The 11,162-nt window shown below is 51.1% G+C and overlaps 1 protein-coding gene across 1 annotated transcript in view; it reads right to left on the bottom strand.

Moving 5' to 3' along the window:
* Positions 1–7,775, bottom strand: part of Trpm4 (transient receptor potential cation channel subfamily M member 4) — a 41,540-nt gene extending 33,765 nt beyond the window's left edge. Inside the window, exons 1-9 of the mRNA XM_010640888.3 lie at positions 7,294–7,775; positions 6,923–7,103; positions 6,654–6,817; positions 6,364–6,550; positions 2,089–2,150; positions 1,782–1,973; positions 1,577–1,676; positions 356–468; positions 8–124 (exon numbers count right to left, since the gene is read on the bottom strand). Coding sequence (XP_010639190.1) covers positions 8–124; positions 356–468; positions 1,577–1,676; positions 1,782–1,973; positions 2,089–2,150; positions 6,364–6,550; positions 6,654–6,817; positions 6,923–7,103; positions 7,294–7,671 — 1,494 coding nt within the window. The 5' untranslated portion in view covers positions 7,672–7,775. The remainder of the gene's footprint in view (positions 1–7; positions 125–355; positions 469–1,576; positions 1,677–1,781; positions 1,974–2,088; positions 2,151–6,363; positions 6,551–6,653; positions 6,818–6,922; positions 7,104–7,293) is intronic.
* Positions 7,776–11,162: the final 3,387 nt, after the last annotated feature.

The raw sequence follows: 11,162 nt of genomic DNA, 5'->3' as shown, positions 1-11,162 counted from the left end.
GCAGGGCCAGGCGCGCGGGCGTCAGGAAGTGGCCCAGGCTGAGGCCGTGGGAGATGAGCAGGCGCACGAACTCGGGCCGGTCGTTCAGCAGGGCGTCCATGAGCGAGGCCTCCAAGTGGAAGGACTGCGGGGAGGAAGGGGATGAGATGAGCGGGCACGGAGGCCGGGGAGGCTCCGAGGTTAGGGACGGAGATGGGCCGCCTGGAGGGACCGATGGATGGATGGATGCAGACAGAGGGAACAAGCTGGGGACAGATGAACAATGGAGATGGATGGAAATCCGGGGAAGGCTGGACAGCTGGCCAAAGGCAGCGAGGGAGGGGAACTACCGAAACCCCAGGCCCTGGCCCCTCACCCGCCACTGGATGTCCCCCCGGAAGAGTTCACTCTGGGCGATGTCCACGCGGTTCCAAGCCACAGCCAAACGCAGCTCGTCCAGGTAGTCTGAGGCCTCAGAGCTCCTACATGCTGCAAGTTGAGAGGGAGCAGAGACAGGAAGTCAGAGGAGGGTGGGGACATGTGGGTGGAGCTATATCCTCAGCCCCTTTACTTTGAGACAAGGTCTCCTGCAGTCGATAAGTTGCTCAGGATGAGCTCGAACTTGGGATCCTCCTGCCTCAGCTTCCCCAAATGCTGGGATTACAGGCCTGCACAACCGTGGCCAGCTGGAACATGAGGCCAGTGTGCTGGGGGCCAGCTCAGACCACTTGATCAGAACCGCAAAGCCACCAAAGAGCATCACTTGCTCATGTCACGTCTCTCCGTGCAAGGAAGCACAGGGTATGATAAACCTGTGGAAAATCAGACACCTGGCCAGGCGTGGTGTTGCATGCCTGTGATCCTAGCATTGAGGAGGCTGAGGCAGGAGGATCACTGGGAGTTCGAGGCCAACACCGCCTTCTCCCTGAAGTTTCTCCCTACTGACGGTGACTCTTCCCTAAGCTTTTATCTTAAATTTTATGTAACGATGTGTTCAGGGCTGGGGATGTATCTCAGTGCCAGAGCACATCCCTGGCACACGTGAGGCTGTGGGTTCCGCCCCCAGCACAGAGAGAGAGATGGGGGCACCAAATGACTCTAGCAAGATCTGGCTCCTCAAGACCAGGAAATGGCTCTGTTTGTTGAATGAATAAGCGAGCCCCATTTTCAGCCTCTGCCAGGCATCCGTGATCTCCCTGCCTTGGTTTCCATATTCAGGCACCTAAGATGCTGTCTCTGGTGAAATATCTGAGTTCTTCCTGACAATGCCTTGGTTCCCAGCCAGAGGAAGTGTGTAGCACATAATGGAGGTGTGTGGGAAAGGACAAAGAGGTGGGTAAGACGGCTAGGTGGACGGACGGACGGGTAGAAGAGTGAGTGGATAGAATTAACGGATCTGTGGATGCGTGGGTAAAGGGACGGATGGGTGGACAGATGGAAAAGCGGAGGATGAATAGATGAAAAGATCGATGTACTTATGGGTGGGCCGACATTGCAGAGAGGAAGAACTGGAAGACAAAAGGCACCCTCAGGTGGGTGCAGCCAGGAAAGGGCCAAGGCCGAGCCGGAAGAGCGCACGTGGGAACCCCAGGGTCACCTTTCACGAGGGCCTTCAACACGATGGTCTCGAACTCCTCAGAGCCGTCTTCCGACGCATAGACGGTCAGCAGCTCCTTCCGGGTCATGATCCTCTCCACCTGCAGGCACAGAGCCCTGCACACCCAGCCCAGCTCCTTTGGGGCCCACTGCCCCCCAGGACCCGGCCCCCCACCCCAGGATCAGAGGAGGCGCCAAAGTCATACCTGGGCCTGAAGGACCTCAGGGTCTCCTTTGGGAAAGAAACGCCTGATCCGGTCTCGGGCCTCCCCTCGCCTGGCGCCCCCACTCCCTGGGGCCAGAGAGTCTTCCAGGGTCTCAGCCAAGCAGTCAGCGGCACCCCCAGAGCCGGCCACTAGGAGGCAGGGGAGCTGGGCCTGCGTGGCGTCCTCTATCCGCTAAGGAGGCAGGGGACAGCAGGTTGGGGGAGACAGGACATTCACCTTCCTGTCCCTCCTGCACTCGGGAAGACGCAGAGCTCAGGAGACCTGGCTCCCCCACCTCCCCCTATACCTTCAGCATCTTCTCATCACCATCGATCAGGAGGAGCAGGACGGGGATGTCAATTCCGGTCCCTGAAGGCAGAGCACCAGGAACATGGTTACCACCATCAGCCTTTGCTGCCTATGGGAGACCACACTTTCCAGGAATCCCCGGGGCAAGAGGTTGGCATCTTCCCAACCCTCCTGTGTTTTGAGAATCGTGGGACCTGGGCGTGTGTGTGTGTGTGTGTGTGTTACTAAGACTTGAAAGGGACCTGGGCGTGTGTGTGTGTGTGTGTGTGTTACTAAGACTTGAACCCAGGGCTTCTGCACTGAGCTACATATCTATTTTTTTAAAAATAAAAATTACCTAGGGCCAGGGGTTTGGCTCAGTGGTTCTGCCACCTGCCTTGCAAGTGCAAGGGCCTGAGTTTGATCCCTAGTACAAAAAAAAATTTCCTAGTAGATAAGTTGCCGAGGCTGGATTCAAAATTGCCATCCTCCTGTCTCAGGCTCCCAGAGTGTGTGGATCACAGGCAGGCACCACCACACCTGTTTTGTTTTGTTTTTTGTTTTTGAGACAGGGTCTTGCTCTGTAGTACAGTCTGCCCTTGAACTCACTGTGTAGTCCAGGCTGGCTTCTAACGCACTGCAATCCTCCTGCCTCAGCCTCCTGTGTGCTGAGATTAGAGGTGTGTGCCACCATGCCTGGCCCCAGCTGGGAACTGTCATTTCTATGTGCTGTTTGGGAGAAGGCCATTCTGCTGACCTCCCAGCAGAGAGGAGAGCTTGGAACCAGACCCAGCCCCTGAGCGATCCAGGCATTTCTTAACAGGAGTCTGCCTTAGCACGGATTAAACAATCAGAAGCCAGAGGAGGTAAAGTTCACATAGGAAAAGAAGGAAACAGGAAGGGAAGAACTATCCAAGTGTAATAAAGTTCTTTACCAAGGTCCAACAGCAAAATCCTGTAAGGTGGTTTTATACTAACTCTGGCTCCACTAAAATAAGACACTGGAGGCGTGGATGTAGCTCAGCGGCACCTTGCCTGTCTGGCAAGCAGGGTCCTGAGTTCAATCCTCAGTACCAAAAATAAAATAAAATAAAACACTGACTGGGTTAGCACCATTGATGCTCCATTTACCCTCGAGCTGTGACCTGATGTCGTAATATAAGAAAATAGAATAGCTGGAATTAAAACCAGTATTTTTTTTTAACTGGATGAAGCAAAGTATCTATTTGAAGAAAACATGGAATTATATTCTTAGAAAATTAGAAGATTTGACCAAGAAATAAAATTTTAAAATACTTATGAGAATTTGATAAAAGGATTGATATAAGAAAAACACAAACATCAAAAACTTTTGTCCAGACTAATAATAATCTATATCTTGCTGGGTGTAGTGGCAAGTGCCTGGAATCTTAGTACTCAGCAAGCTGAGGCAGGAGGATCACCACAAGTTTGAGGCCAGCCTGGGCTACATAGAGAGGCCCAGTCTCAAAAAATATAATCATATAGTCAACCTGTATCTTACTCATGTTTTAACAAAAACTAAAAGATATCAGAATTTTTTCATCCAGAAAGATACAAAATTGTTATGAGGAAATTTACAAATCTTATTCAAGCTGGAGGCCTGAATAAATGGAGAAACTATCATTGATTCACCCATCTCTAAATTAACATAAAAAGTGAATATGATTTGGAGAAAAAGGAGGGGCTAAAGGATGTGTGAAACGTGTACCCATTTTTATCTTTTTTTTAGTTTTTTACTTTTTTTTTGGTACCAGGGATTGAACTTGGGTCCTTGTGCTTGCAAGGCAGGCCACCGAACCGCTGAGCTAAATCCCCAGCCCTTGTGTGCCCATTTTTAAATGGAACAGATAATTTTAACAACCATAAATGTCAGAGAAGCACCAGGAAATTTTTGAGACAGAACGGTGAGAAGGAATGTTCCCTCACACATCTTTAAACTGCTCTAATCAAAACATCGTTCTGGCACAAGAATAGATAAATATAGATGTGGGAAAGAAAAAGGTTCCAAAACAGATCTCAACATAGAAAAGAATTGCATATTTAACTGTGGCTAAAGGATGATTTTAGTTATTAAACAGTCATGAAGAAAATATGATTCCCCAAGGAAAGAAAGAAATGTGCATTCCTTATTTCAAATATATAAAAATCATTTCCAGATGCATTAAAGGTTTAAATATTAAACTGTGAGATATTTTTTAAAAGACTCAGGACATTTGTCTTGGAGAGGGCTGGCTCTAAGACAATACACCCTGGCTACGAAGGAGACAACGGATATCTAACCACACAGAAAAGGACAGAAGTTTTATGTCCATAGACACCAATATTTAAAAAAATTGGGGGGCTGGGATTTAGTTCATTGGTGCTGCCACCCGCCTCATCAGTGCAAGGTCCCGAGTTCCATCCTTGATACTGAAAGGGTCTTGCTGTGTAGCGTAGGCTGGCCGTGGATTCATGGTGATCCTCCTGCCTCAGCCTCCCAAGTGCTGGGACAAAAGGTGTGTGACACCATGTTGGTGGCTAAGGAATATCATCAATGTGTGAGTGTGTGTGTGCACACGCGTGTGTGTTACTGGAGGTGGAGTCCAGGCCCTCACACATGCAAGGCAAGGGCTCTAACACTGAGCCACATCCAAGCCCCTCTTCAACGATTGAAAGCGGCAGTGAGATAGAAAATTTGGACCTGAAGGTGCTTATGAAGACAGCAGCTCATGTATACACAAGGCCCCAAAACCAGAAACACCACTGAGATGGGAATGTGATTCCACAGAATTCTATAACACAGAGAAATGTGTAAAAGGGTACACTCCAAACAGCTGAACACTGATTACCCCAACTGGTGGGAAGTTGGAGCCAGCAAAGAAAATAATTAACTCTTTTATACATCTTTTTATGATTTGATTATTTCCTGTAAGCACACACTAAAGCCGGCCTCAGAAGGTTATAAAGCAAGGTACAGGTCAAGACCTTCATTCCAAACTCCGAGATCTACAATGCTCTCAAATTAGAAATACAGGAGTGCTGACATAATGCTCACACACTTGTGATTTTAGAGCATTTCGGGTCTAAGTAGAGATGCTAAAAAGCATACTAGGCCTAAAATCCATAAATCTCCGAAACTGGAACCATTTCTCATCCAAACATTTCAGACAAAGGCTTCTCAACCTGTATTGCTCTTATGATATGACCTTCTCACTAGACAAAACAATAGTGGTAGAAGCCAGGCATGGAGACGCACACCTGTGATCCCAGCCCTGCAGAGGGCTGACAATCCCAGGAAGTTTAAGGCCAGTTTAGGGTACATAAAAAGCACCTCTAGAAACGGAGAACAGGTTGTGGTTGCCAGGGCATAGAAATACAAAGCCAGTCCTATGCAGTAACAGAACTGGCCTGCATCCTCCTTTGGTTCCTGATACACCAATCTATATGTGTACGAAACATAGACATTCCACCCCCAAAACCCCTCTTAATACTGTGTAGTGGTTTTAAAATTAAAATTGAAGCTGAGCAGAGCTAAACAAGTTTTAAAATTCATTTAGCTTTGACGGAGTGAGATGGTGCAAACCTGTAAACCCAGCTTAGGAGAGGCTGAGGCAGGATGATTCCAAGTTCTAGCCCAGCCTGGAGCAATTTAGCAAAATTCAGTTCAGACCGCTGGAACGTAACCCAGAGCTAAAGCCCTGGCCTCATTGCCCTGTGCCACACAGAATAGCCCACTACTTTTGTTAACACAAAAATGTTTACAAAGAAGCTGCTTTTAGTTTTGTTGATTTTTCTCTGGATGCATTTGTTTCTATTTTATTGATTTCCATCCTTCTGTTTACCTTTCCCTTGCTTCCTCGGATTTGATGAACTTTTCTATCTCTTAGGATTTTTTGTCGTTGTTGTTGTTAAGTTTGGAAGGTTAAGTCACTGGTTCTGTTGACTTTCCCTTTCGGTTATATGCATTTAAATCGACACACTTCCCTTCACGCGTCACCCCCTGACTGTCACACACTCCTCATCATTAGGTTCCAAACATTTCCTAATTTCTGTTTCTTCTTTGGCCCCGGGGGCTACTTACAAACTCAGCTCATGCACGAAGCTCATGGAATCCACACTAAATAGAAGAAGCCCAGCCCCAAAGTATGCTGATTCCCAGGCCGGGTACCAAGAATGAAGGGGTGGGGTGGGGAGGTAAAACCCATCGCCTTCGGCGCGCACAGACACGACCCAGATTCTGGCCGCTGGGCTCCTGGGCACTGCGCCCCGGGTCTCGGGTCCCCCAGCCGCTCACCGCCCACGCCTGTCTTCTGCTGCGCCACGTAGGACTCGAAGCGCAGGCGGAATCGGTCCTCGCCGCCCACGCGGCCGTGCGTGCCGTCGTCCACCAGGAAGAAGGCCGAGTAGTTGTAATCCAGGGGGAACTCGATCCCGTCCTCCCGGTCACCGCGCCACCATGGGTACTTCGCGGGGAACGAGCCCTGGGGACAGACAGAGAAAAAGCTCCTCCTCCTCCCGCGGACAGGGGTCCAGGCCCAGCCTCCCCCCTGGACCCCCGAGCCCTGCTCCCCGACCTTGGTTCACCTTGGCGTTGGTGAGAGCGTCTCTGTTCCGGACCACGCCCCAGGGCGCCACACCCATGGCCACCACCTTGCTGCCCCCGGTGCTGGCCGTCTGGTGGTCTCGCACCGCCACCCCCACGTGCCTGCCGATGCCAGTGTGCAGCCCCCCGGTGACAATCCAGGCCCCTGCACAGAGGCACAGGTGTGAGACAGAGGGGAAAATTCCGAGTAAGAAAAGGCCACATGACGAGTGCAGGCAGCATGGGAGGCGGCAGTGGGGCCCTCGGTCACCTGTGCTCTGAGCAGCCCGTACCAGCCCACGTCGTAGCAGGTCCTGCAGCCAGGTCTGGAGGACGGGGCCCCCCGAACCCCCCAGGACCGACACCACCAGGTTTGGGGCTCGAAAGCCCCATGTGCGGGTGACCAGACTATAAATGGTCGCTGGGTCCGTGCGGTCAGACAGCCGGAGGAACTGTGGACACACGGGGAGGGGACACGGGGAAGGGATGGAGACCAGAGACGTGGGGGACAGACCGGAGACAGAGGGGACAGGACAGGCCCAGAGGGAGAGACGGGTCCACATGGGGAGACAGCGCCCAGCCTTGGCCCCGGTGGCCTGGGTTCCCCGCCCGCCCCGGCCCTGCCCACACTTGCAGCCTCACATTGCTGGGCCTGCGGCCGGCACCCAGGAATTCCAGGTCCCCGTAGGCATCGGTGGGCTTCTCCGTGGTGTGCACATCACTGTCCCACACGGTCACCACAGCTGCCCCAAAGGCGTCCTCCACAGCCACCGAGGGGTGGGCACTCCGGGGGCGCCCACACTGGCACAAGGTCCCTCTGGGGTGCAAAGGTGGAACATGAACCCCAGCATCCCGTAGGAGCATCTGTGTGGCCCTCTGTCCCCAGCGGGAGTCAGAGCCCGAGCTGACCTGGACACTGACTGTTGCCTGGGGAGACCGAGGCAGACACAGGTACAGCCCTCCTTTCCCACCAGAAGGAAGCCACAAGTAAGTGGAGGGGTGCACACGGCTCCACCCCATGGTGTCCTGCAGGGTCCTTGCTGTCCCCAGCCCAAAGAGGTGAGGATTACAAGAAGGTAAATTCAAAAGAGAAAGAAAGAAGAAAATTTTTTGGGAAAAAAAAATCCATCAGGGAATAGTGGAGTGGTGCACGCCTGTGATCCCAGCACTTGGGAGGCTGAGGCAGGAGGATCTCCACAAGCTTGAGGCCACCCTGGGCTACATAGTAAGTTCCAGACCAGTCTCAACTACATATCGGAGACCCTGTCTCAAAACATAAATAAGCAACACAGGAGAAAGAATGATCCGGAGAATAATTCACAGAGAGCTCATGTTCTAGAAGCTGAGGCAGCTCTGTGATTTTGAGCAAGTGGTGTCACCTCTCTGATTCTAAATTTCCTCCTCCAGGGAAAAGATGATAATAGCCAAGCTTACTCCAGAGAACTCTGAGGAGCCACAAAAATAATGCCGTTTCCTGAACTGAGGAGTGTGTGCCGGTCCCAGTTGGAGACAGGCTGTGTGAACTTCACACAGAGCTTTAAATAACCTTGAATAACACAGTGAGAAAGTCATTTCTCTTTCAGTTCTGCCTGCAGTCATCGAGTGGGCTCAGCTGGGTGTCTGAGTGTCTTTCATGCCTAACCCTTTGCTATATTTTTTCTTTTTCAGCAGAAAAAAACAAGCCTTAAACCCAGAAAAATTGGGCTGCCAAAGCACCCAGCTGGAAGATAAATACCTTTATTTGCTCTTCATTGTATTTGGCTCTTTGGCTTTTTTCTTGCCTTTGTGACACATGGAACAGGATTCCCATTTTTGGTCGCTGTATATAAAATTTTGTTTCCTAGATAAATACACAACTCTCCCTGGCTGCTGTGATTGGCACCAGAGTTTCAAAGAGCAAAGAGCAGGCATTTGGGGATGAGGAGCTCAGTTGAAAATATGTCTAAATCTCCTTGGTCCCTGATTCCAGAAATCAGGTAGCAAAGGTGACCTGGATTGATATGAACAGGGTGATAATACCGTGGCACAAAGGTTTGGCCAAAGCTGTGAAATGATGACACTCTGGGAAGCTGAGGCAGGAGGATCACTGTGAATTTGAGGCCAGCCTGGGCTACATAGTGAGTTCCAGGCCAGCCTGGACTACATGGAGAGACCTGTCTCAAAAAGACAAAAAGCGATCAAAGCAGAAATTTAATTCCTCACAAGTGCTGCCTGTGGCTTCCATATTGGATCTGGACAGAACTCAGCTGCCACAGTGGACCTGCTAGGTAGCAGATTTTCCTTTTGTGCGCCTCACCCCCACCCTCTCCTTTCAGTGCGATGCCGCAACACAACGGCTTCTATTCAGGTTTCACCTGTCTGCAACATAGGCTTGCCTGGCCAGAGCTGAAAGGTTCTAATTCCCCAAAGTCCTTGTCACCCACCCCTGACCTCTCCCCTCCCAGCTGCTCTGTCCCGGCCCCCTGTGTGGCTTTCTCTTCCTTGTCACCTCCCTGAGTATAGGTGTCCCTAGAGTGAGGGCCACACCAGCCTTCCTTCCTGAGTCCTGAGCTTGATGCACCAGGGCCCAGGCAAAGCAGTTATGGGAAAGAAGTACGGGGAGAAAAGAAGTCACACTTTTCAGAGGCCACAGGGCTCTCGCCCGTGTGTTAGAGACAGATTTTGTCTTTGGTGCTGGGGGTGGACCACAGGGTCTCATGCATGCTGACTAAGCTCTCTGCCACTGAGCTACACCCCCAGCCCAGAGACACACTTTTAAACTCTTTCGTGCAGAATATAAAGTAAAAACAATGGCCAGGGATTTAGCTCAGTGGTGCCACGCCTGCCTCACAAGCACATTTTGCTGAGTTCAATCCCCAGTACTGCAAAAAAATGTCCAGGCACAGTGACACACACCTGTAATCCCAGTACTCTGGGAGGCTGAGGCAGGAGGATCGAGTGTTCAAGTCTCGCTTGGGCAGCTTAGTGATTTAGCAAGACTTTTTCTCAAAATAAAAAAATGAAAGGGTAGAGAGTGGCTGGGAGGAAGAGTTCGGTGGGAAAAAGCTGAGTTCAATCCTCAGCAGCAAGAAAAGAGAGAGAGAGAAAGAAAACAAATGACAGGAAAGCAGCGGGCCCAGCATCGCGAGTTGCCAGCTCCCCGACTTGGGATTTTACCCAGCGACGTCTCACTACTCCATGGACAACTGGGACTCCTCAGACTGCTGGATGCCGGCTTCCCGAGCCCCAGCCCAGCCCCACACCTCCAGGCACCCCCGGCCCCTCATGCACACAGTCCCGTGGTCACTCGGCAATGTTTCCCAAGCCTGCCCATCCCTCTCATCCCATTCTGAGGGTGACCTCATGAATCGGGCCACCAGCCTGCATGTGCAGGGACCGCCCTTCCCACATCTATGGGTCCCCAGGATCCACCCTGTGTGCTTGAGTCTCCTCTAGGTCCCTTTCTGCTGGTCCTGAAGTGCTCACCTGGCTCAGGCCTCTTCCTCTTCCTCTCCCTCTCTCTTAGACTCTGGACCACCTCCTTCCTGGAACTTCAAGCTCCTATTCATCCTGCTATGGCCCTCTCCTCATAGCCCACCCCAGCTCTGGAGAACAAGATCCCAGCCACTCAGAGTGGCCTGTGAGGTCTCATGTCACCTTCCCCTGCAGCCTCCTCCCTCATGACAACACTCCTTGCTCCTTGAGCATTGCTGTTTTCAAGCCACACCACATCGTCACCAGGGGTGACTCTGCACGTGTTGTCCCTACTCCCAGACTGACTTTCCATGGGCCTCTGTCCTGCCAGTCTTCACCTGTCAGATCCAACTTTTCCTTCACACGGCACCTGACCGTCCCCTCCTCCTCCAGAAACCACTAGTGACACCTGTATCTTCTGCCAGCCTTAGCTACACGTATCACGGCCCAGGGGCATGACCTGGCAGCTGCTAGGTCCTGACCTTCACTACCACCCTCTTTATCGTCTACCTGCTGGCAACGTAGGATTCCTCAGCTTCGTGACACTTCCTGTTGGCAAGACATCTCTGAGCACCACACCCCATGAGTGTGTGCATGTTTATACATAATCGTGCTACACTGCACCAAGGTAATCATTTCCTATCGAACTGGCACACAGTGGCACACACTTTTAATCCCAGCACTACGAGAGGCTGAGGCAGGAGGATCACACGTTCAAGCCCAGACCAGGCAACTTAGCTACTTGGCGAGACTCTGTCTCAAAATTTAAAAAAAATAATAATAATAATTATATTTTTTAAATTATAGGGCCAGTAATTTAACTCAGTGGTTTCACCACTGCCTGCCTTGCAAGCTCAAGTTCCCGAGTTCAATCCCTGGTACCAAAAGAAAAAAATGTTTTGAAGTCCTGCAGATATAATTGTTACAAAGGCCCTGGGTTCAATCCCCAACTCCCCAACAGCCCACTCTAACCCTAATACCTTCCTGACAAAACACACCAGAAACTGGGAAAGTGGAAGTCCCACGTACCCCACGTCTTGAGAACAACTAGAAAGCCC

Source organism: Fukomys damarensis, unplaced genomic scaffold, assembly GCF_012274545.1.
Source record: "Fukomys damarensis isolate Sample0158 unplaced genomic scaffold, DMR_v1.0_HiC HiC_scaffold_19, whole genome shotgun sequence".
NCBI classification, from domain to species: domain Eukaryota; kingdom Metazoa; phylum Chordata; class Mammalia; order Rodentia; family Bathyergidae; genus Fukomys; species Fukomys damarensis.
Note: the sequence above shows the minus strand (reverse complement) of the source record. Positions and strands in the feature narration are given on the sequence as shown.